This window comes from Gorilla gorilla, chromosome 11, assembly GCF_029281585.2.
Source record: "Gorilla gorilla gorilla isolate KB3781 chromosome 11, NHGRI_mGorGor1-v2.1_pri, whole genome shotgun sequence".
NCBI lineage: Eukaryota > Metazoa > Chordata > Mammalia > Primates > Hominidae > Gorilla > Gorilla gorilla.
In genome coordinates this window covers 103,989,885-104,015,196 of record NC_073235.2, presented here as the reverse complement: position 1 = coordinate 104,015,196, position 25,312 = coordinate 103,989,885, and the positions used below count along the sequence as shown (strand labels likewise).

Genomic DNA, 25,312 nt, shown 5'->3' with positions numbered 1-25,312 from the left:
GTAGCAGTTACCGAATACTTTATTGCTCAGTAGATTATCATGTTTGATCCTCTTAATAACCTCGTGAGATGTGTTATCACCTCCATATTTATTATCTGAATCTCAGAAGGGTTAAGTGACTTGTTTCAGCTCACTAAAATTTATGAATTCAGCTTTTCTACTCCAAAGCCCCTGTCCTTTTCACACTTCAAGGCAAACTAGTTATAATAAAAGAGTCTAAGTCAAACACAGAATTATGTTCTGCAGTAACATATCATGTTCAAAGTCAAAAGAGCCCTCTTTTGTTATGCATTATTAACTTTAAGATACTGTTTAGTGTGACTGGAATCATTGGAGTCATATTTGCCCTTCTCTTTTGAACTAAATTATCCAGGTACATTGACAATTCCTGAACTTGTGAAGTGCGGAAATATAGGGCTTGAATTATACAACTAATAATGTAGCATACAATTTATTTTATAGCTGAGACCTAGATGGGAGAAAGATTTTTATACAGGTAAAGGGTTTTAAATTAAGCTTAAAGGAATTATGGTTCATAACAGAACCAGAAAAAGTCCTTCAAATCCTGTTCCTTGTTTACATTAGCTCACATGGTAGATGATCATAGATGGTTATGATAATCACAGCAGAATTCCAATTAAATTCCTTTATAACAGCATAACCCCTCACTAATACCCGTTAGTAACTTTAATTTAGATTAGACTGTAAAGCAATCAGTAATTTAATCCATTCTCCCAGCCAAGATTCTCATAAGTGAGTGGCCAAACTTCCTGTCTTACCAGGGGAGGAGGAGATAGTCAAGATGTGACTGCCTTGTGATCATTTGATACTTTCTTAATTATTGTATGGTATACACTTTGTTTGTAATGATTGGACTATTTCTTGAGTGTCTAATACATGAAACATTTCTTTTTTTTCACATATATTTTTATTCTCCTGAATGACTTTTTGTAAAAGGCTGGGGTTTTTGTTGTTGTTATCTCTCAATTCTTATTAATATTTAAATTTTTCCATTATTGCTAAAGCCTATAAATAGTTGTTTTTAACTATATTAGTTCTAGGCACAGACAGGGTGGAGCAGATGACCAAAACTTACAATGACATCGACATGGTTACACATCTCCTGGCAGAGGTAGGAATATCTTTTCTTTCTCCAGTACAAAAAGGTAAAACTTGAGGATCATTTGGAATCTATCAAATTTGCACATCAAATGGAAAATGTTGTACGTGCTCTGGGTTATTTTGTATAAGGTTGTTGCTACTGGAACAACTGACATTTCAAAGTAGAATGTTTCCTGAAGTTTATTATTGTAATGCTATAGAGGATTTTTAGTTAGTTATTTATTTAATGGTGTTGGCTTGCCTCCCCTTCCTAGAAAAGCATTAATCTTAAAAAAAAAAAAAAAAATTTTAAAATAACGCCTGCTGTTACTTACTCTACAGCAGAGCTGCCCATTCAGAAAGCAGTATCATTATCATTGCAAATCAATACCTGCAGTTTGGAGCATCTCCCCTTTTTTACTTTTAGTTTGGGCTGTGATTTGAGCTCACTTTGTCTATGGCGTTTTTAATATGTATAGTGTATCTCCTCTAGTTGGCGATCAGTAGAGGTCTCCCTTTGTACCTGTTTCAGTTGATCTTATGGAAGACAGTCTTTCTTTAACATATCCTTCTCCCCTCTCCCCCCAGCTCTCCAGAATGATTTCTATGTATGCCACTTAGCGATTATTTAAGATGAGCCTTAAAAATGTGGAGATAATCTCTCCATTTTCATATGCCTATGGAGAGAAAGGATAGAAGCTTAATTTTATTTATATAATAATTACTGTAAGCAGATCATATACAAGGCAGTGAGATGTATATTGACAGTTTTCTATCCTATAGAATACAGTCTTCACCACTACCACACAGATGGAATTCCTATGCTCTTACGAAGTATCACTATCTGCCCAGAAATAATAACTCTGGGTGGAAGCCTATTGCTTGACTTTTCTACAGACTTCCCTGCATCATTACCACCAGCTTCTTGAGACTTCTTTCTTCTCTATACTCTAGGCAGAATCCTGTGGCCTCAAAATTTCCAGTCTTTTATCTCCTGTTTTATTTCGTATCATCATTCTTGAACCAGTTGACAACAGAGCTCTTGGCTGCACTTCCCTCTAAGCTGCTGAATGCACATAAGCTTTGCCCTAAATGGAACTCTTTTTTTACATACCTACCTGATCCATATCTTAAATACCTAATTCTGTATCATTACCATGCTTAATACACAATTGCATTCAACAAATATTTGTTGAGCTTTTACTGTACAGACCCTATCCTCATTTTTAAAGACTATGTTGATTTTCCAATTCTCCAAAATTGTAAGTTTAAAGTTTGGGTTGCTAGACTCTTAATTTACTAGGATGATCAATAAATCTCACTTGATATCAAGAAAAGAGATGTCCTCTTGCATTTAGAAGAGTGGTGGTCATCCATTTGACCAACGTTTTAAAGCACTACCTGTGTGCCAGACCCTGTGTTTATTCATTTTAATGAGTGAATGAATCTTGATGCTTTCTAGGACATTGCTTTTGATTTTAGCAAAACTGACCACAGAATTTCTGAACTGCCATTTAACCTTGTTTATACTCAAAGAAAAGGTGTATTTGGTATTTTAACAGAGGGATCGTGATCTGGAACTCGCTGCTCGAATTGGACAAGCTCTCTTAAAGCGGAACCATGTCTTATCTGAGCAGAACGAATCCCTGGAGGAGCAATTGGGACAAGCCTTTGATCAAGTAAGCCTTTGATCAAATCTCTGCAGTATGAAACAATTAGGTTTTATGCGATTGAAAATTTATTTTCCTAGGTGTCCCTGAAATGATGGCAATAGATAAATAACACCAGTACTTGTTGACTTTGTTGATGTCCATTAAACTAATCAGTAGAGAAATTAAATGTTAATTGTACAGAGGAGAACTCACGTAACTACCTTGGTCAACTTAAAGTCTATATTAAGTATCTGTAATACCTGTGGCACCCTGCTTAGATATTAAAACTATCCATACCGTTTTGTGTAGACTTTGTGTGTGATCTTATCTGAAATTTATTTTATTTTTAAAAAATAGGTACCCAAATATGTTGGTATCTTTATTCAAAAACCAAACAAAGGAAGAAAGTAAAAAGAAACTTTGAAAATATATTTATTCTATAGCAATAAACGTTTGTAGTGAGAACTGACTTATTATTAACTTGGATGGTTACATTTCAAATTTTCTGTAACTTGTTATTTTTATCTGGTTTCGTTTGTATTTTATGAATGCATTATGGATGATAACATTTGAGCCTTTAGGTTGAAACTGTTTGTTCCTAGAACTAAAATCAGTACTCCTAGGAAGACATGCACAGTGATATACATCTTAAAATTACAAGCCCTTATGATAAGAGTTTGAAGTAGGGATGTATTCTGATACTTTGAAGGTTCTTCAGTTTTGTCATGTTTTCAACTGTGAATGTATTATTATCTTAGGTGAATTTTTCTCCTATATTCCTATCATATATATACAATAAGAAAATTAGCTTTTCTTCTCACCTAGGATGGAATAAAGCTGTACTGTTGAATTAATGCTCTAAAATTGTAACTTAGGAGGTATCTGGGGTTTGTTATTCTCTTTTTAGTACTTGTTGCTTTAGTCAGTAAAACCTAGCAGCTGATTTTGTGATTTTATTTTGTGATGAAAAATAATTGTTCCATGAATTAGAAGCTATATTGCTATAAATAATGCAAAATAAAGAACATTAAAATCAAGCATTTTATATGGACAGGTTAATCAGCTGCAGCATGAGCTATCCAAGAAAGATGAGTTACTTCGAATCGTCTCCATTGCTTCTGAAGAAAGTGAAACTGATTCCAGCTGTTCTACACCTCTTCGGTTCAATGAGTCCTTTAGCTTATCTCAAGGGTTGCTGCAGTTGGAAATGCTGCAAGAAAAGCTCAAGGAACTGGAAGAAGAGAATATGGCTCTTCGATCCAAGGTACGTTCAACCTAATTGCCATTTTCCTTTACTTTAAAGGCTATAAAGTTCAGGTCCAAGTACTATTGAGGTGAAATATGGCATAAGTAAGGATTTGCTATTGGCATTCCAGTTGTGGACAAGGAGCTGTATTTGTCTTGCCTTCCATTGTTCTTAGATCCCACTGAAAAGTGGATAGTAGCAGGTTGACAGTACAATAGTGAAAGTCACAGGATAGAAAATGTATCTTGTGGAGTTTACACAAGTAACTAAGTAGTTACAACTGTGATAAGAAGTTTTACACAAGTAACTAAATAGTTACAACTGTGATAAGAACTATCTCAGAAAATCACAATATTCTGTGAACTTGTATAGTATGGGCATCAAGGAAGTCCTACTTAAGCAAGGATCATTTTAGCCAAGGCCAGGAATGAGCCAGGTAGAGATGTATGAACAGGTTGCTGGGTTTTTTCCTTTGTAAGTGATGAAATTTAGTCTTCAAATGAGAATTAAAGGTTTTTGTAGTTATTTCTATAAAATCACTAGAAGGTATTGTCACATACTGATTTTTTTCTTGAAGGCTTGTCACATAAAGACAGAAACTGTTACCTATGAAAAAAAGGAACAACAGCTTGTCAGCGACTGTGTTAAAGAACTTCGTGAGTATTAACATATTCTCTTTTGTACCTTTTGGACAATTCTTTGGTAGGGTATCTCCACCTCGGAAGTTAAATCACTGGTTTCAGTAGAAGCATCTCAAGAAACAATTTTAAATGGTTACTGAAAATCTTAGAATATCACATTGAGCCTACAACCCTAAATAAGATACCATATGTATTTTTAAGAAATATATTTGTTTCAAATTGCAATTATCATTACAGACCTATGTTTTGTAAGTAAGTTATAGCATGTTAGAGTGAAAGGAACCAAGGCTCTCATATTGTTGATGAGGAAATAGTCCTATAGAGGAAGATGATTTGCCAAAGTCAGAAAACTGGTAAGTGGCAGAGCCAGGGCTTAAATGATGGCATAAAACCTAACAATCAATGAGTATAAAGTGCCAGTTATGTTTCTTTAAAGGAATATGTTTTAGTTTGAGGTAATGTTAACCAATTTTTTAAAACAAGTCAGTTGGAAAAAGATTGGCTTCACTGGAGAAAGATAAATTTAATTTCTCCATAAATACAACAGTTGTCCCTTACCTGCAGTTTCACTTCTCATTGTTTCTGTTAACCGTGGCCAACTGCAGTCTGAAAATATTAAATCAAACATTCCAGAAATAAACAATTCATGAGTTTTAAATCGCGAACCATTCTGAGTAGCGTGATGAAATGTTGTGCCATCCTACTCCATACTTCCCAGGATATGAATCATCCGTTTGTCCAGTATCTCCACGCAGTATATACTACCTGCCTTCAGTCACTTAGTAACCATCTCTTAGTAGCCATCAGTTACCAGGTCAGCTATCGCAATATTGCAGTACTTGTGTTCAGGTAACCCTTATTATACTTAGTAATGGCCCCAAAGTGTGCTGATATATTGTTATAATTATTTTATTATTAGTTATTAATCTCTTACTGTGCCTAATTTATAAATTAAGCTTTATCATCGGTATTTATTTGTAGGAAAACACATAATATATACAGTATAGAGTTCAGTACTATCTGTGGTTTCAGGTATCCACTGCAGGTCATGGAATGTATTCCTGACAGATAAGAGGGGACTACTGTATATAGCCTTTTACATTGAAAGCAATGATATGAAAATATCACATCAATTCATTTGGGCTGTGGGCTTCAAAATGTGATATCTTAGAATAGCAGAATACTAGAGAACCAGAAGGAATGTAAATTGAATTTTCTCCTCCACCATGAATACATTACCCACCTTTTACACTTTAAAATACAGGAAATGACTTGCCCAAGAGCTCTCAGATCCAGATCTCCTGCCTGTTTATCGCCATCCTTTGAAATATTAGAGGCTGTCTGTCAATTTTAAAATAGCTTTACATGACACTGAGAAGTAGCTTTTCTGCTTGTATTTACATATCAAATTTTTCATATGAGATAGAGAGTGAATAAATTCCTAGTGGAATTCTAAAGGCTCTATTTTATGTGCATGTAAGAAGGCCAGGCTATAACAATTGCTCTAGAGGCTTTACTCAGTTTGCCACATATCCCTGAAAGGGGTATGCCAGAAAGTCTGTCTCCTACAGAAGCATTTCCATAGCTTTATCACATTCTGTTATAGATTCTGACTGTTCCATTCTGGAAATGTTCCTTTGTTAGATTTGTTAAGATTAATTTTCATTGCTTGTGGGATTTTATGTCCCTAAAGAGTTCTCAAAGAAATGAATGAGATTATCTCTTTGCACTTGCCCTCCTTTCAGCCTTCTTTCCTTCATAAAGAAAAAGATTGAACAAATATCGTTTTCATAAAGAAAATGATTGAAGCAAAACCTTTAGCCTGCTTGCCTTTATAAGTCGTCTCTCTTTTTAGCTTCATTGTCTCCTGTTCTGTTCCCAGCATTTGCCTATTTCAGAAGAACTTTTATTTTTCTCTATTGGTTTCTCTGGATTTTTTTTTATGTTAAAGAAAAATCTATTCACGACAGTCCAGTGCTTGTTATAAAACAAGATTTAGCTCACAAGTCATAGTTTGCCAACTCCTTCTCTACATTTGTATTAATTAAAAAAAATTTTTTTTTGCTTCCAAGGTGAAACAAATGCTCAGATGTCCAGAATGACTGAAGAATTGTCAGGGAAGAGTGATGAGCTGATTCGATACCAAGAAGAGATTTCCTCTCTTTTGTCACAGATTGTAGACCTTCAGCATAAACTTAAAGAAGTAGGTTTATTCATTCATTCAACAGATATTTGTTAAGCACTGACAGTATCTTGCACCATGCTAAGTGCTAGATACGATAAACAAAATAAACATTGTCCCTGCCCTTTTAAAATGCCCTAATCTGATTGCTGTTTTAATCATCTTTATGTCATATAAGATATCATGAATAAATACTTTCAGGTCACTATTTCTCTTTGTAAAATGGGGTTAGTGCTTCCTCAGAAAGTGGTGTAAATTACTGACTCATGCCCATTGTCCTCTGAACACCTTGATAGATTTTGTATTCGAATGCCTATCTTATTTAGCTTTTGAAAGGTTAGCTTTTTGTAGGCTTTAAGATGATACCCCAGAGAGAAATTCTTCACATGTCTTTATAAGAAAGAGAATAGCTATATTTTACTTGGAAAGGCTTCACATGTCTTTTTTAATATGTTGTTAGCATGTGATTGAGAAGGAAGAACTAAAACTTCACCTGCAAGCTTCCAAAGATGCCCAACGACAACTGACAATGGAGGTAATGAAATCTTTATCTTGTGTAATTCAGGAGGGGAAAGAGTGACTAGTTTCTTTCATCTTCATGAATAAGAATTATTAAAGGGGAATTACCAGATTTAAAAAACAACAACAAAAGGTTAAGATGATATTATGAGATCTAAGAAGTAAAGCATTTTGGCTGGGTGTGGTGGCTCACGCCTGTAATCCCAGCACTTTGGTAGGCCGAGGTGGGTGGATCACCTGAGGTCAGGAGTTCAAGACCAGCCTGGCCAACATGGTGAAACCCCATCACTAATAAAAATACAAAAATTAGCTGGGCGTGGTGGTGGGCATCTGTAATCCCAGCTACCCAGGAGGCTGAGGCAGGAGAATCACTGGAACCCGGGAGGTAGAGATTGCAGTGGGCCCAGATGTGCCACTGCATTCCAGCCTGGGCAACAAAGCAAGACTTCGTCTCAAAAAAAAAAAAAAAAAAAAAAGGAAAAGAATAAAGCATTTTAAAAGTCCTGTCCCTAAAACTAGTAACGTGGTAACATCCTTCTTGATTAATAGGGAAAACCTCAACTTTATAAGATTCTTTAGGAGTATATCACTCTTTTACCAGCTGACCTAAACTAGCTCAACAGTTTTTAAAATAAGATAAGTTCTAGTAGTAAATCTTTGTGCAGGTGTGTCAGGAGAAGAAGCAAAAAATCTCTTACTTTCTATCTACATAAAATTTTATTTATTAAATATAACTTAGTGATTCTTTAGCACGCATTAGTATCACCTGGAGCCAAGCACAGTAGCTCATGCCTGTCATCCCAGCACTTTGGGAGGCCAAGGTGGGAGGATGGCTTGAGCCCAGGAATTTGAGACCAGCCTGTACAACATAAGGAAACCTTCGTCTCTACAAAACAATCAAAAACTTAGCTAGGTGTAGTGGTGCACGCCTGTGGTCCCCGCTATTTGAGAGGCTGAGGTAGAAGGATCACTTAAGCCCAGAAGATTGAGACTGTAGTGAGCCATAATCACACCACTGCACTCAACCCTGGGCAACAGAGTGATATCTTGTAGGAGGGAGGGGGAAAGAATCACCTCGGAGAGCAAGTTTTAAATGGCGATTTCCAGGCACCATCCCAAGAGCTTCTACTTCAAGTGGTCTGGAGTGAGAGCCTAGAATCTGCATTTTTAATAAGCATCTTCAACCCTGGTGATTCTGATGAACTGGGGCATATACTGCACTTGAAGAAATTTTACAGTTAAAATATACTCTGAAAATTATGTACTCTTTTATCAGATGTGTATATCTAGTTGTAAAGAAGGTTCTGAAACAAGGCACGAAAATCTACTTGTTAAGGAGGATTGAGCACACTGACATTGTATATAACACTTTGTAGGCTTTTGATCTTGTCACTTACAGACTTCAGAGTGATGTTTAAAAAGATTAATATTATACTAAACCTAACTTGACTGTAGCTGTTATACTTCCTCTGTTAAGTGTATGAAGCATTCAATATTAAATTGACAGTTCTGGTAGTCTAGCTACGTTTCAGACTTTCAGGAAGTCACATCCGTGTATAATTTTGGCCAAGACACCCCTCCCTAATTCTGATAGATCAATATATATATACTCTTCTTGCTTAGTTTGTTTTAGTCTTTGTATTGAAATGATATTCATAAAGTTAGCTAGCCCTCTGGGTAAAATCAATACTTATCCCAAAAGGTTTCGGGTTTTTTTTCCCTAATGTTGTTTTGGGAAGGCAATAAAGTACACTACCACCCTTTCTTTTAGCTGCATGAGTTACAAGACAGGAATATGGAGTGTCTAGGAATGTTACATGAATCCCAAGAAGAAATAAAGGAACTTCGTAGTAGATCTGGCCCTACTGCTCATCTCTACTTCTCCCAATCATATGGAGCTTTTACTGGGGTAAGCAACTAAGAAAGATGCTATGTATTTAAAGAAATTTGTTTAAGATTAGTTTGTCCTAGAAGTTGTATGGTTTGTGATGGTATAAAGCATCTGGAGAAGAGATTATATGATTTTTCCTTGTTTCTGGACTCCAATTATTGATTTAGGCCCTAATTTATATATTGACATCTTCCTTAATACTCTTATTTATTCTAACAGGTGACTTTCCAGATATATTGTATCAATAATACATAAGATGAGCCCTAAGGAAATTCAGTTTAGGACTGTGTACCATAGAACTAGTTAAACTTGGGTCATCCTACCCTAGGCCCACAGCCTGCCACTTACTTAAATGGTGCTTTGAATATCTAAAACCTCTTTCAATAAATCTTGAGTCTCCTGATATTTTTAACTTGTTATAATGTAAGCTTCATGAGAACAAGATTCATCTTTGTTTGATTCATTTATAAATGGTATTTTTGGATTAAAAAATTAATAAAAACTTCTGAGTTTATATTAGAATTTGTAATGTTGGTTCAAAGAGTTGTTTTAACAATCTGATTCTTAAACTTCTGTGCAATCCTGTGAACTTTTTTAAAAGACTGAAACTATACATTTTAGTAGATTTTCTTAAAAATAGGGAGGCATAATTTTGTTTTTTACATTTGAAATAATTTTAAACTTAGAATAAAGTTCCAAGAATAGTATAAAGAACTTTTGTATATCCCTCACATCGATTCTTCAGTTTTTAACATATTATTGCTTTTGCCATATCATTCAATCTCTCTTTCTCTTTCTTTCCCCCTGGGCTATTTTAACAGTAAGTTGCTGATATACCTTATTACCCCATAGTACTTAAGTGTGTATTTACTAAAAACAAGGACATTTGGACACTCTTAAGGACACTGTCCTACATAAACACACTACAACCATCAGCATCAGGAAGTTGATGTTTATGCGGTATTATCATCTAATCCACAGAGCCCATTCAAATTTTTCCAGTTGTCTCACTAATGTCCTTCAGAGGATACATTGAATTTTGTTGTTTCCATCTGGGACAGTTCTTCTGTCTTTATTTCTCTTTCGTGACTTTTGTAGGATGTCCTCAGTTTAGGATTGTCTGATGCATCCTCATGATTATCATGATTAGATTCCAGTAATGCATTTTTGGCAGAAATCATGCCATATTCTCAGAGCATGGTTTCAAGAGGTGCATAATGTCTGTTTAGCCCATTGCAGGTGGTATTAATTAACTTTGATCTCTTGGTTAAGGTAATCTGCTGGTTTTTTCCACTGTAAAGTTAACGGTAATTAACAGTTAATTAAATTAACACTACTAATTCACTGTGTAGTGATGAAAATCGGCAGATACTACCCCAACCAAGTGATCAAAGTAAACATTTTATGAGAGATACTTTGAGACTAAGTATCCTGTTCCTCATCAAACTATTACCCACTAGTTTTAGCACCCATTGATGGTTCTTATCTGGCAGAGTTATTACAGAGATGACTGCCAAATGGTGATTTTCAAATTTCATCATTTTTCAACATTTATTAATTGGCATTTTTCTTTTGTAAGTTAGTGCATTCCTGTCCCATTTATTTGTTCATTTGTTCACTTAGGTATGTCATGGACTCATGGATTTCTATTTTATTCAATAGATTACAAGCCATTGTTGTATATTCAATCTGTATGTAGGATATTCAGATTGTCCTAGATATGATCAGTAGGATCTCCTTTAAGCTGATCTTGTACTTTTTGTCTCAGCCCTGGAATCAGCCATTTCTCCAAAGAGCTCTGGTTACTTTTATTGAAGAATTGTATTTCGAATCTAAGATCTGGGTGTTAGGTGTGCCCACTGATTGCTACTAGAGTATTGTGGCTTCTAGGCCCTCTCAGCAGGTAGGACTAGGAAATATATGTATTTCATACCTATACCTATACTATATATGTGTATATATATGTTTTCATCCATATATATATATATATATATATATGTATAATCATGAGTTCACACCATTGCCTCCAATTCCAGTCATCCTCAGCTGAGTCCCACTGAGCATGTCACCCATATTAGTTGAGTCCTCATCCCTGACCAGAGGAAGAGGAAGCTTGCTTTTTTTTTTTAAATGATTTTTAATGTTATAAAAGCTATGCATGTTTATTACAGAAAAGTTGGAAATTACAGAAAAGCAAAAAGCAATTGTTAAATACCATTAAATCCCACCCTCCACAGAATCACTGTCAACACTAGATTTAGTCCTCATACCTGACTGGGGGGAAGAGGAAGCTTGCTTGTTCTTTTTTTTAAGTGATTTTTTAATGTTATAAAAGCTATACATTGTTTTTTGTTGGTATTTTTGTTTTTACTTTTTTTTTTTTTTTTTTTTTGAGACAGAGTCTCGCTCTGTCACCCAGACTGGAGTGCAGTGGTGCGATCTCAGCTCACTGAAAGCTCCGCCTCCCGCGTTCACGCCATTCTCCTGCCTCAACCTCCCGAGTAGCTGGGACTACAGGCACCCGCCAGCACACCCGCCTAATTTTTTTTTTTTTTTTTTGTATTTTTTTGTATTTTTAGTAGAGACAGGGTTTCACCATGTTAGCCAGGATGGTCTCAATCTCCTGACCTCGTGATCCACCCACCTCGGCCTCCCAAAGTGCTGGGATTACAGGTGTGAGCCACCACACCCGGCCAGCTATACATGATTATTATAGAAAAGCTAGAAATTACAGAAAAGCAAAAAAAAAAATTGTTCAATACCATTAAATCTCACCCTCCACAGCATCACTGTCAACACTGGGTTTATGGCCTTTCAGACCTTTTGTTTTTGTGTGCCTGCACATATATTTTCTATTTATCATATCAGCTTTTTCCACTGCTTTCCTATTTGAAAAGATTATGAAAAGGTAGTTGGTTCTTATTTAAAAGTTATATTTCCAGAATGTCTTTTTTCCCCTGAATGTTAGCCTTGACTATTTCCTTGTATTTTATTATAAAACCAAAAGTATAGGGTTGTAGAGACTCTGTTAATTTAAGGGCAACAATCACTTTAGAAATCTCAAACTCTTTTTCTTAGGAATCTTTGGCAGCTGAGATTGAGGGGACTATGCGTAAAAAGCTGAGTTTGGATGAGGAATCTTCTCTCTTTAAACAAAAGTAAGTACAGGTCACATGTGTTGTTACTCAATCATTGGAATAGAAATTAAAAAGAAGCCACAATCCAAAGTGGCAAGTATTATGAGATTCAGTAGTAATTTGCTTACTATTCAGTGTTTTCCTCACAGTGTCCTTTTTTGGTGAGAGAGTTCTCTTGTTTGAAAGCTTATTTTCTGATGATTTCTCCTAAATAGCTCCTCAGGGTGGCTTTATTTCTGATGGACTGTACATACATGTCTCTTCTCTAGATGCTTTAGTGGCTAGCAGTGATAATAACGAACACTTCCTTTTTTGACAGAGCCCAACAGAAGCGGGTATTTGATACCGTCAGGATTGCCAATGACACACGGGGCCGCTCTATCTCATTCCCAGCTCTGTTACCCATTCCAGGCTCCAACCGTTCAAGTGTCATCATGACAGCAAAACCTTTTGAGTCTGGTCTTCAGCAAACAGAGGACAAATCACTCCTGAACCAGGGGAGCAGCTCAGAGGAGGTTGCAGGGTAGGAATCCAATGATAACAGTGATTCCGCATTTCTTTTCACATTGCCGCACCAGATTCACATATGCACATTCCAGCATTACTCTACTGTCCCAAGAAGGTTCTGGAACTGTCAGTTTTCCTTCACTTATGATGCCTTGTATCATTATTCATGAGACAGATCATGCCAAAGTCAAATTTTTTTGAATATGTTTGGTCACTAGCATGAATACATCGGATGACACCTTCTCATAATCCGTGCTCATAATCTCAACCACTTTGGTGATTTTTAGGATAAATGTAAGTTTGAATACATCTTGAGGACCATCCAGGTGCTGTCGATTTTCTGTTTATTTAAACTTGGATTTTTTTTTCATTCCTTTTATTAATTCAGTACGTTGAATTCTATATAACTAGAAGGTAAACAACTTTACTGAAAAGTGAGCTGAAAGCTTTGAAAGATAGATGTTTGGCACCAAAGAGAAATGTTTCCTAACATAAAAATTCATCACACTAGGCTTCAGTTGCATTGCCTGGTCTGTCCTGGGCAGTGTTCTGCACCCACAGTAGCTTTGTGTCCTACTGCCTCACTGTTACACAATTATCTTAGGAGAAGATCTGAAACACATTTACGTGGATTTGTACCCCAGTATCCCAGAGTACCCACAACTCAGCTTGCTGCTCTTCCATTTGATATCAATTATAAGATAGCTTCCAGTTTCAAAAGTGTTGAAGTCAAAAAATGGGCATCAGAGAACTATAAAAATGCAGCATTATATACAAATTTTGTTGTTTTCTTTTAAATGTTCTGCAGTGTTGATGGGTGATTCTGTGACCCAAAGCAAATTTTTTTCATATTTTAATATTTTTAAATTATTATGTTTTGTAACTGATAGTATGCCTTAGTTTAATCAGTAGCGTTTTTTTCCTTCTTTATGATACATAAAATAATGGTACCTCTTGCAGTCTATGATACAGATTCAGCAAAATATAATATTTACTTTTGTGACCACCTAATATGAATTTATAGATGGTTGAATGTGTAGTTTCATAAATTAAATGAAATAGAAAATTCAGAAAACACAGAATATCAATAAAGTATTATCTTGCCTTTCAAGTCATTTGAAAATGATCTGTAAAAATGATATATAGTGTTGTTGGTGATTTTGGTTTGTTGTTATTACTTCTATATTCCAGGTATCTAGGAAAATACCATGTTTTTAATAGCAGTCTCTTGAATGCTTACCATTATAGAAAGGAGAGGTCTGGGTCATGCTGATGATCCTCAAGATCTAATCAGTGAACACGATTTTCCTATAGGAGCTCCCAGAAGATGGGCCAACCAGGACCCTCAGGAGATAGTGATTTGGCTACAGCACTGCATCGCCTTAGCTTGCGTCGACAAAACTATTTAAGTGAGAAGCAGTTCTTTGCAGAAGAATGGCAGCGGAAGATCCAGGTTCTGGCAGACCAGAAGGAAGGAGTTAGTGGCTGTGTCACCCCGACAGAGAGCCTTGCCTCTCTCTGCACCACCCAGGCAGAGATCACAGACCTCAGCAGTGCCAGTTGCCTTCGAGGTTTTATGCCAGAAAAATTACAAATTGTCAAGCCCCTTGAAGGTAATAAAGCCATGTGACTTACTGGAAGTTCCTTTCCCTGGAATTGAGATTTGTGTCTTAATTATAGGAACATTATGTGCAGATGATCTTTTTATCCCTTAATCTTGCTGTTTGGGTGGCAAGACTGTAGTACTTTGTGGAAAATTAATGAATGAAGAGAGTTGCATTCTCTGAATCATCAGCCAGCAGTTCTCTTCTGATGTTTTTTAATATAAACGTGAGCAGGGAAGAGGAGTAATCTTTTTCTGTCCTTTGCTAAGGAATATCATTGACAGCAGTTTCCATGGTTAGATGAATAAGATATGATAAATGATAATGATCCAGAGATAATAATTCATCTCCACCTTCCTTTTCAAAAGAGTTTTTTACCCAAAAGTATAATTGACTTAGAGGTGTGTGTGTACCTGTATTTTTCCTTTTTTCAGTTCAGTTTCTATACTCTCCTAAGAAAGAACTTGAATTCAAAATAAATTCCTTCATTTTCTGGAACAATGACAATCATTGAATGATTCTCTGATATTATCCTAAAAGAGTTCTGCATTAAATGAAATTTTGAGTATGTAACTTATAAAGACCCCTCAAACTCAAAGATTTTATAACTTAGTTGTATTCATTAATGATCAGTGCAGATATTTGTTGGAGTTGCCATTTTTAGGATGAAATGACTACAGTGACATAATTAGACATTGCATCTGGTGCAATTACTTGGGATGATCATTCGCCAGGGTTCTGTAGCCTGGAACCAGTAGAACATATCCTCCTTTTCATTATCTTCTTCATTTTCCTATTCTCCCTGGGAGCCTGGCTTTTGACTTTCACCTTCATAGGCATAGTTCCAGGCCAGAGAAGTATTGACTTTTTTGTCACCTGGGAAAATACAGCCCACCTCTTAGGCACGTATCTTCCATCACTGCCTCAGCAGCTAAGCTCCTTTCCTATTAAGGGTGTCTCCTTGGGGTTTTTTTCACCCCTTTAGGTGTCCTTCTCAAAGTTAACTATTAAAACGAATTATGACTCATACCTTCGACATCTTGTCATCTTCCACTGAAAATTTTAATTTGCAGCTTTTACCAAATTATTAACACCAAATAGTTTTATTGCTGTCATTATTGTTATTACACATATAATTTTAGCTTGTGTTTTAAGATTTGTGGGAAATGTAAAACATGCCTTTTCCTCCTCCTTTGTTTTGCATATTCAGGATCACAAACTCTGTATCACTGGCAGCAGCTTGCTCAACCAAACTTGGGAACCATCCTTGATCCACGACCAGGTGTCATTACTAAAGGCTTTACCCAGTTGCCCAGAGATGCTATTTATCACATCTCAGATTTAGAAGAGGATGAAGAGGAGGGTATTACTTTTCAGGTTCAGCAACCTCTTGAAGTGGAAGAGAAACTTTCAACATCCAAGCCAGTAACGGGGATCTTCCTGCCACCCATTACTTCAGCAGGTGGACCAGTTACAGGTGAGAAGAGTGTCTGGTTGAATATGGTATAGTAACCAGAAGTACTTTGCATTCTGACTTACTAGACAGTCAGCTGGCTACCTCTGCTCACTGGAGGGTACTTAATCTTGGATATCAGATAATGAAAATCTATAGCATTAGTGGCATTCCTAATTCTCTCCACTTTATCTTAGCCAGCCTGCGTTAGTAGATTGGGTAGAGAGCTGGATGAATTCAAGTCAGTGGTTCACAAACCTTTTGGGCTCAGAAACTTTATACTCTAAAAAATCATTGAGAATTCCAGAGAGCCTATCTGTGCAGGTTATATCTATTGACATTTAATATATCATAAATCAAAACTGAGAAACCATAAAAATATGTATTAACTCATTTAAAATAATTGTGTTACACAAATATGTTTAATGAAAAATAGCTAATTTTTTTACATAGTGAGAAAAACAGTTGTGCAAGTCTCTAATTTTTGACTTAATACAAAATAGCTTTATTCTCATTATCAGCATCTGCCTTCAGTCTATTGCAATATGTTGTTTCAGTTGAACAATATGAAGGAAATGCAGCCAGGCACAAACATGCAGTTGGAAAGAGTGTTTTAATAGTCTTTTCAGATATGTGTAGCTATTTTTTGATATTACACTAAAACTAGGTAAGTAGTAGTTTCTTAAACGTTTGTAGCAATGTGAGATCTGAAACCCTAACAATGAACTTTTCATTACTTTGTTAACATTAAAATGCATTGGTCAGGCTGGGTGTGGTAGCTCACACCTGTAATCCCAGCACTTTGGGAGATCGAGGTGGGCAGTCACCTGAGGTCAGGAGTTTGAGACCAGCCTGGCCAACATGGTGAAACACTGTCTCTACTAAAAAAAAAAAAAATTAAATAAAATGCATTGGTCGTATCCTACATTTTGAATATATCTTTGAGCCATGCTTGATTTTTAAGATCATGCGTTGGTCATTTAGAAAATGTTGATTGGTTCATGGAGTTATGCAGATTTTCCAAATATTGGCACATTTTATTACGTAAAAATATTAAAATCATATTAATATCACCACCTACTCATCAGAAAAGTCTTCAAGGATGTTCATGCTTTCAGTGGTGGATACAAGTTTTCCAGAACTAACTTTTTCTTGAAAGCTCACATTTTGTTAGCTGTTTTTCTTGAAGGACAGGCTCACTTCATTCATTTTTAACATGTCTGTCTTTCACCCAAGTCTGAATTACTATAGTTTGTCCGTTAGTTCTTTCAAGTAAAAATGGTATTCCATGAGAAAATTTCAAATCAGTTGCACAAGTGTTTTCATCTAGATAACCACTGTATCTCAGTGTGCAGCAAGAGTGCTTAATACATCCTTCCCATTTTTCATCACACAGAACAGGAAAAAGACTCAAAGGCCAAGATCCAAAATTTAATAGATAATTTTTACTGCTACTTCAAGGACATTCTTAAGTGAATATGGCTTTTTAAAAAATACCAAGTGCATAACAATAAAGAAGACTAGTACAACTTGGTGATATTGCCTTGTTTTGTGCTGAGGAGCCATCAATTTTGCCTTCGATTGCTTTTGCACCAGCAGTGCAAATGTCAACCCAGTCAAAAAGAAAAGGCCTCTGTCTTACCATTACTATGAAAGTAGCTTTGACCTGTAGACTCCCACAGAGTCTGCAGACCACACTTTGAGAACCACTAGAGTAGATAAATTTGGCTGAATCATTTGGATACTAGATCTTGATTTTTTTAATGTATTTTTTCAGTTTTCTTTTCTCATTTCTAATCTTTGTTTATGCCTTTTGCTTTACAGTTTTAAAGTATTGGATTCACCTATATACTAACCAGTTGATACTAGTACAATCTTTATGTATATTTATTTCATTTCCAGATTTGGGGATTTTTAATACAAAAGGTACTTGATAAATGCTATATTATTAATAAATAATGATGAGCTTTTTACATTATTAATCTAGTCTTTCAATCTTGTATTTGCTCCCTAAAAATCTATTTCAGTTGCAACCGCCAACCCAGGAAAGTGCCTGTCATGCACAAACTCAACATTCACTTTCACCACCTGTAGAATATTACATCCCTCTGACATCACTCAGGTTACCCCCAGGTAAGAGTGCCTGGGAAATCTGGGGCCTCACTTCTTTCCTCAGCTATATTTTCATGTTTCATGAATTTCTTTTTAAAATTACCTTCATTTTAATTTCCAGAATGTTAATTAATGTTCTGTGATAATGTGTCTTTAGAATATTTTCACATTGCATTTTCTCATTTGATTATTACAAAAGTAGGCAGGGCAAGTGAGTATGTATTGTGTAAAGTAAACTGAGGCATGGAAGGTTGAGGTGACTGGTCCTAGGGCAGACAACTAATAAATAACGCAGCTGGGGCAATATACCCAGAGTTAGCCAAACTGCAAGATTTACAGGGCCAGTCCTCTGCACAAGCTCACCTTCACTTCTGACAACACCTGCAAGTGCAGAGGGTTCCCAAAACCACTTTCAGGTTCAGTAATTTGCTAGAAGATCTCACAGAACTCACAGCAAGTTGTTATACTTGTGGCTACTGTATTACAAGGAAAGAATACAGGTTAAAATTATCCAAAGGAAGAAAGGCATAGGGCAGAGTCTTGGAGAATTCTACACGTGTCCTTAGGATTCATTACTCTCCTGGTATTGATATGTGGCAGTACACACAGAATATTACCAACCAGGGAAGTTCACCCAAGTATTAGTGTTTACAGTCTGTATTGAGGCTTCATTGTGTAGGTATGATTGATTGAACTCAGTTCAACAGAGTTGAACTCAGTCTTCTGGCCAACTGATACTGCATGACTCAAAGGCCCTACCCTAAATCACGTGGTTGGTCTTTTTGGCATGGCCATTCCTTACCCTAAGACTACTGGGTGTGGCCTGGCTCACCCTAAGATTTAGTGTGATCAGCCTCCACTCTAGCCAAAGACACTCCTATTAGTTGTGACATAGATTGCCTCCAAGGAGCAGAGGGCAAAGGCCAGACCTCTCTGGGCAAGGCCAAATTATTTACTACATAGGCTAGAACTTGAATATTCTAATATATAGTCCCTTATTAAGCCATATTGATGCCATTTCCATCCTAACAATTCCCAAAAGGATCTAAGGTAGCTTTTAAAGATATGTAGAACATGTAACAGTGTACAGTTACTGATGTGTTTGTTGCCTGTTCCTTTATATTTACCAAAGATAACTACTATAATTACTTTAAGTGCATTAAATAATAATGTTAACGAGAAGTAGAAAAGAAAGATGTTGCAAAGGGGAATCAAGAGTAAGGATATAAAATGGGTAAAAAAATAAAGCTAGTGTGCAAATTGTACCATAAAGTCTTCTGTTAGCCATGTTAGCTTGCTAAGGTTAGCCATGTATTTGAGTCTTAACTTTCTAGCTGCCAGTGTGGAGGGAAATAAGATTATGATCCACCATGTCTATAAAATAGAAACAAATGGATTATTTAGGGAAGCATTTGGATGATATCCACTAAAGATCCCAATAAAGTCTGTAACAAAAAAAATCTGCATTTTTTTCTACATTGTTCTTATAGTCATCAAGATAACAAGTTTTACAAAATTGGTTCTTGAGGAGACTCTTAATACAGGTTGATGCCATTATATGAAGTGTACAGTTTGGGTAAGGACAGGCAGTTCTAGAGTCTAGTAGAAATAGGGAGATTTAGAAACTGGGAATACAATATATAGACTGTTCCATATCAGAGGCTTTTAGTTGGACTGGTTTGACCAGGGAGTCAAACTCATTTGAATTTTGCTGTTCCTATACAAGTTGGTGCTTTAGAAAGTTTGTTAATTTTAAGCTTACATTTTGTTCATAATCTTTAAAATTTTTGATATCTTGATATTTAATATATTGAGTATTTTGTGTTGAAGTGAAAGTTGATCTATTAAATACTGGTAACATTTGTTTTGTGGGGAAATTGGCTAAAGAATTACCATCTCTATTTCATCACTGTTTCCTCAAGTACATGATTTGTTAGTTTTTCTTTTCGACTAAGCATAGAATAAGAATTTTCTCATTTGATTATTATAAAAGTAGGCAAGGCAAGTATGTATTGTGTAAAGTAAACCGAGGCATGGAAGGTTGAGGTGACTGGTCCTAGGGCAGACAACTAATAACCCAGCTGGGGCTATATACCCGGAGTTAGCCAAACTGCAAGATTTACAGGGCCAGTCCTCTGCACAAGCTCACCTTCACTTCTGTATATTCAGTAGTATTACTGAATACTGAAGTAATACTGAAGAAGTATTACTGAATAGTTGTCAAAGCTATTAGTTATTTTTAATTTCCTAAAAACACATGTTTCAGGTCAAGGTTGAGAAAAATTCATCCTATGGATATTTTTATACCATTATTGTTTGAAATTAACATTTCTTGAGAAAATGAAATTTAACAATTAGAAGTTTATTATTTCTCAATGAAATAAAATTAAAAGATTAAAAAGAAAGAAACTTCTCCCAGAAGAGTTTTCATGTTTAATTGTGAAAGATTGTATTTTTTTAAAAGTTGGTAAACTGTTTACCCATGGATTATTGTCTCAATGTATCTCACTTTATGGAATGGATATATGAATAAACATTCTAAAGATTACTTTCCTTAATCTTCAAATTTCTTTGCCTTCTATCATAAAATTTAATTGTATTTCTACAGATGTACATTTTAGAGTTAAAATTTAAGAGTAAAGTTATCTAAGAGTACAGCAATACCTTTCATATCCCACTGAAAAGAAATATCTTTTAATAAGTTAATTACTAAGTTATGAATTACAAATAATTAATCATTGAAGTATCATGTCAAAATTTTCATTCCCCAGATCTGTTCCACAGCATACAGTTACGGATGTGTTTGTTGCCTGTTACTTTATATTTACCAAGGATAACTACTATAATTTCTTTAAATGCCAGCTTGGAGCTTGCTTTTTATTCTTAAACACTGTCTCCCACTTTTTTTTTTTTTTTTAAGCTCTGGGTTCCCTTCATTATCCTGTGGAAGTAGCGGTAGCAGTTCATCCAACACGGCTGTGAATTCTCCTGCCTTGTCCTATAGACTCAGCATTGGTGAGTCCATCACCAACCGACGAGATTCCACTACAACCTTCAGTAGCACCATGAGCTTGGCCAAACTTCTACAAGAGCGAGGCATCTCTGCCAAAGTGTACCACAGCCCAATTTCAGAGAACCCCCTCCAGCCTCTCCCTAAATCCCTGGCTATCCCTTCCACACCACCAAATTCACCATCTCACTCACCTTGCCCTTCTCCTTTACCCTTTGAGCCTCGAGTGCATCTCTCTGAAAATTTTTTGGCCTCTCGACCAGCTGAGACATTCCTCCAGGAGATGTATGGCTTGAGACCCTCCCGGAACCCTCCTGATGTTGGCCAGTTGAAGATGAACTTAGTGGACAGGCTGAAGAGACTGGGGATAGCCAGAGTGGTCAAGAACCCTGGTGCCCAAGAGAATGGAAGATGCCAGGAGGCAGAAATTGGTCCTCAAAAACCAGATTCTGCTGTTTATTTAAATTCAGGTAGCAGTTTATTAGGTGGACTAAGGAGGAATCAGAGTCTTCCAGTCATAATGGGTAGCTTTGCTGCCCCAGTTTGCACATCCTCACCCAAAATGGGTGTACTGAAGGAGGACTGAGGTTCAGCAGTTAACTGACCTCTTATACAAGTTAGCACATGAAGGATAGATATGCACTGAAACATGTGGTCTGGTCTGACTTGAGAGAAAAGGAATGTTGCACAAGGGTTGTGAATGTGAAAGGGGGAATGGAGGAATGGAAATAAAATTGGGATGAGCCCTAATGGAGGAAGTCGGGCAAATTGAAAGTATAAATGAATGGGCCATGAGTGTTCAGAGGGAGAAAAGAAAGGTTTAATATACTCCTTCAGTTGAGTTTTCTTGTCTTGAACATAAAAAGTGAATACAAATAAATTCAGTAATACTAAAACATACAGAGATACTGAACTTGCTGGCACATTTACTTCTGGTAAGCATAAAGCAGAGAGAACCCAGGTTAGAAGGATGGGAAGAGAAAAGGAGCAGTTTTATTGCTTATAGAAAGCTGTTCTGAAGGGTTGGTGGGGTAAGCTTAGTCTATTACTGAGACAATAGTGAGATGGCTTATATGTTTCCCCTGTTAATATCTGGTTAAATTATGTATCCATCAAATGGTATGCTCGCAGCATTAGCAAAATTAGGAGTTTCATCTTTTTCATTGAATCACAGGTGGAGACTCCTATTTTCCTTTCTGTTTTCAGGCCTTTGAGCCCCTGGGAGCCCAAATACCACTCAATTATTTTGTATTTATGATTAATAAAAGTTCATTTTTAAAATTTGTATTTTTATACAACCTCCAAAAAAAAACAACAACTGGGTAGAGGGTGGGAAGGATTTACTTTTAAGAAGCAAAATGTGAGTAAATTGGAACCAAGAAAACTTGTTTTTAGAATATTTCGTCTGAATAAGTACAGCAGCCAAGGAATACAAACATAATTGCATGTTTTTAAAAATTCCTTGGAGGCTGGAAGGGGTTAAGCCAGAAGTGCAATCAGTAGGAATTAGGGAATGTTGTATATTTATATATGTAAACTTTTTTTGTAAGAAAAGTTGGTGACAACTAAACCAACTTTTTCCAAAGTGCGCTATGCATATTTTTAATGAAAGATGACATGTATTTGCACAAAAATTCTCAGGCACATTAAATTATTGTAAACTGAAGTAAAACCCAGGTGCTTGCTTTGAGATTGTGGTTTTTTTCTTCCTAATGTAAAATAAAATAAAACATCTGCCTTCTTGATATTTATAGAATTAGAGAATAAACTTTTTAATGGGGGAGTCAAAGCTTTTTCTTTTCTCTAAGGTTCTTTTTTTTTATTCAAACTGTATGAAATGGCAAAGTGAGGCTCTGGGGTTAGATTTCAGCATTCAGCAGTTGACACAGGCTAAGAAATGGAAAGAAGTAGATCTGTTTTTTCTCAGCGTTGCTGAGCAAAGTCTGCTTCTCATCAGATGACGTGGCTTTGTCTAGACAGCACGCAGTTCAGAAAGAAATGTCTGTATACAAAAGACATGATAGAGAAAAGATGAGAGAGGGGACTAATTATTTTGTTTATGAAAATGGCAAGTAAATTACTTGATCTTTTTGGTGCTTAATTTGCAAATGTTTTGTTCCTTTGTCCTGGCTTAAAGGCAGTTTTCTGAAGAACTCTTGACTCTTGCTCCTATGGTTCCCATAGGCACACCTATTCCCAGGCCAAGGAGAGTCCTTCCTCTCCCCTTTTGAGGCATCCCCGCCATCCCCCCACTTAGAGCTATGTGCTCAAAAAAGCCAACATGAATGCAGTGGTAAAAATGTGTTTGTTTCTTATACTTTTTAGAATCTCTCAATAAAATTTTTCTAAATAAATTCCACAAAAACAAAGGGTGAAGATGGTCTCTCCCTTTCGTTCCCCTTCACTCAGTTGTGCTGAGGTCAATAGAGTGTACAGATTCAGAAAGGATTCCAGCAGGTTTATATGTGAATATAAGTGTCCCTGAATGGGGCAGGCATTAAATAGAAGAATCCCTGCTGTTTAAATTTCCCACATATTCCAATTCACTTTTAAAAAATACCATTTGAATTTGTATTTCATAAAGTGACTCTGGGGTGCTTACTTTAGCCAATTCTTAAATTTTTTTATTTGTTCCCTAAGAAAGTAATTAATGCTTCTGTTGCCTGGACAGTTACAGTTTCCAGGAAACATCAGGAAGTAGGAAACTGTAGGGCCAGAGAGTAGTACAACGTTAAATTGTCCGATTTGTGTGTATTACATAAAGCTATAAATTGAACTAGATCTTGCCGTGCTCTGTATTGAGTATAATTTGTATACTTTTTTATAATTAATGACTAAATGATCACTTTGGAGGCAGGGTGGTGGGGGTGTATTAGCAGCCAAATAAGCACATCTGATCAAAAAGAACCAGGCTTAGATTTTTTGTAAGTACATTGATGTTGATGTTCCACCAGAAACACCTTAAGTGTATACTGTTGTGTAATGTCTCTAGAAAGGAATCCTGTCTTAAAACTGGGTTTTGCTGTTTTTTGAAGTTTCTACCTAAAATCATTTTTGGTATATCCTGATAATCTCTATAATACTAGAATTGTCTGCAAAATATAATAAGAAGAATTGGAGCCTAATAGCTGATTCCTCCCAATTTATCGGTTATGTTTTGTCACTATTCACATTTTAGTCTTTTCTGTGATAAAAATTGTATGTGTACTTTCATGCCAGTATAGGAAACCTCAATCTTTTTTTTTTTTTTTCGCCTTTAAGGTTTTCAGTGATTATACCTCAGGTATTTCTGAGTGTCCTATTGTCTAGTAGGAGAAATATCTTCTCGAGCTCAGAATTAAAAGTTCTCCTAAATTATGAAGATCCCAAATCTTATGTAAATAACCTTAGGCATGAGTCCTTAGGGAGAAGTTAATGACCATTGTTAAAGTACTTTTTTAGAAAATGTTGTGCTATATGTTCTTGATTTGACATAAATGAATAGACTTTGGCAAGGGAGGAAATAAGTTAAAAGGCAGCTTACAAGAGCCTATTCCCTATAAAGGGTATAATTTTACACAGTACTCAAAGCTTGTTATCTTTTCTGACCATTTTAGTACAGAATTAGTACTTGGTGGTTACTAACATCAACTTGTGACATCTAGAACTAGGGCTCTTAGTGTTTAGTGGGCCACTTCTCTGATGTCAGATGCGTGCAGACCTGTACTCCACATGCAACCCAACAGCAGTGCAGTGTGATAACTGAGCGGTCGCATGGCAGAGGACATCCCCCTCAGAGTGGGCACAGGTGCCCTCTAGGGCAGCCAGGGGAATACTATTGCTCGATACCTGGGATTTGACTTTGTCAAACAGCTCTTTGTGCCCCTATCTTTGTTTTGTCAAATGTAGATCAGTTAATAAACATGAGTAGCTTGAATTTTCATTTGTCTCCCTGTGTCTTTGTCCCAGCTGTTTGCACAGGTAATCCTGTACTAAATCTTTTCTGTTATGTTTTTGGTTAGAAAACAACCTCTACTTGTCAAACCAACACATACACAAGAAACCACTAATAGTAATAATAAACAAATCTTAATGTATTTTCCTAGATATTTTTTAAAATAGCATAGACAGTATCTATGTATACCATAATACTTCCTTAGCAAAAGTAACAGCAACATAAAAATAAAATCTAAAGTCATTGATATGCAGATACCAAGTTTGAGAAGATTCGGGAAATATGAAGCAGTTCTTTTCCTGTAGTCCACAGTTTTCTGTTAA

General features: G+C 36.1%; 1 protein-coding gene across 1 annotated transcript in view; it reads left to right on the top strand.

Moving 5' to 3' along the window:
* Positions 1–24,977, top strand: part of TRAK2 (trafficking kinesin protein 2) — a 74,501-nt gene extending 49,524 nt beyond the window's left edge. The window contains exons 4-16 of the mRNA XM_004033048.2: positions 1,056–1,132; positions 2,664–2,780; positions 3,808–4,017; positions 4,577–4,655; positions 6,713–6,843; positions 7,283–7,357; positions 9,113–9,250; positions 12,311–12,390; positions 12,689–12,892; positions 14,191–14,489; positions 15,691–15,957; positions 17,961–18,066; positions 20,966–24,977. Of these exons, the coding sequence (XP_004033096.1) occupies positions 1,056–1,132; positions 2,664–2,780; positions 3,808–4,017; positions 4,577–4,655; positions 6,713–6,843; positions 7,283–7,357; positions 9,113–9,250; positions 12,311–12,390; positions 12,689–12,892; positions 14,191–14,489; positions 15,691–15,957; positions 17,961–18,066; positions 20,966–21,641 (2,459 nt within the window). The 3' untranslated portion in view covers positions 21,642–24,977. The remainder of the gene's footprint in view (positions 1–1,055; positions 1,133–2,663; positions 2,781–3,807; positions 4,018–4,576; positions 4,656–6,712; positions 6,844–7,282; positions 7,358–9,112; positions 9,251–12,310; positions 12,391–12,688; positions 12,893–14,190; positions 14,490–15,690; positions 15,958–17,960; positions 18,067–20,965) is intronic.
* Positions 24,978–25,312: the final 335 nt, after the last annotated feature.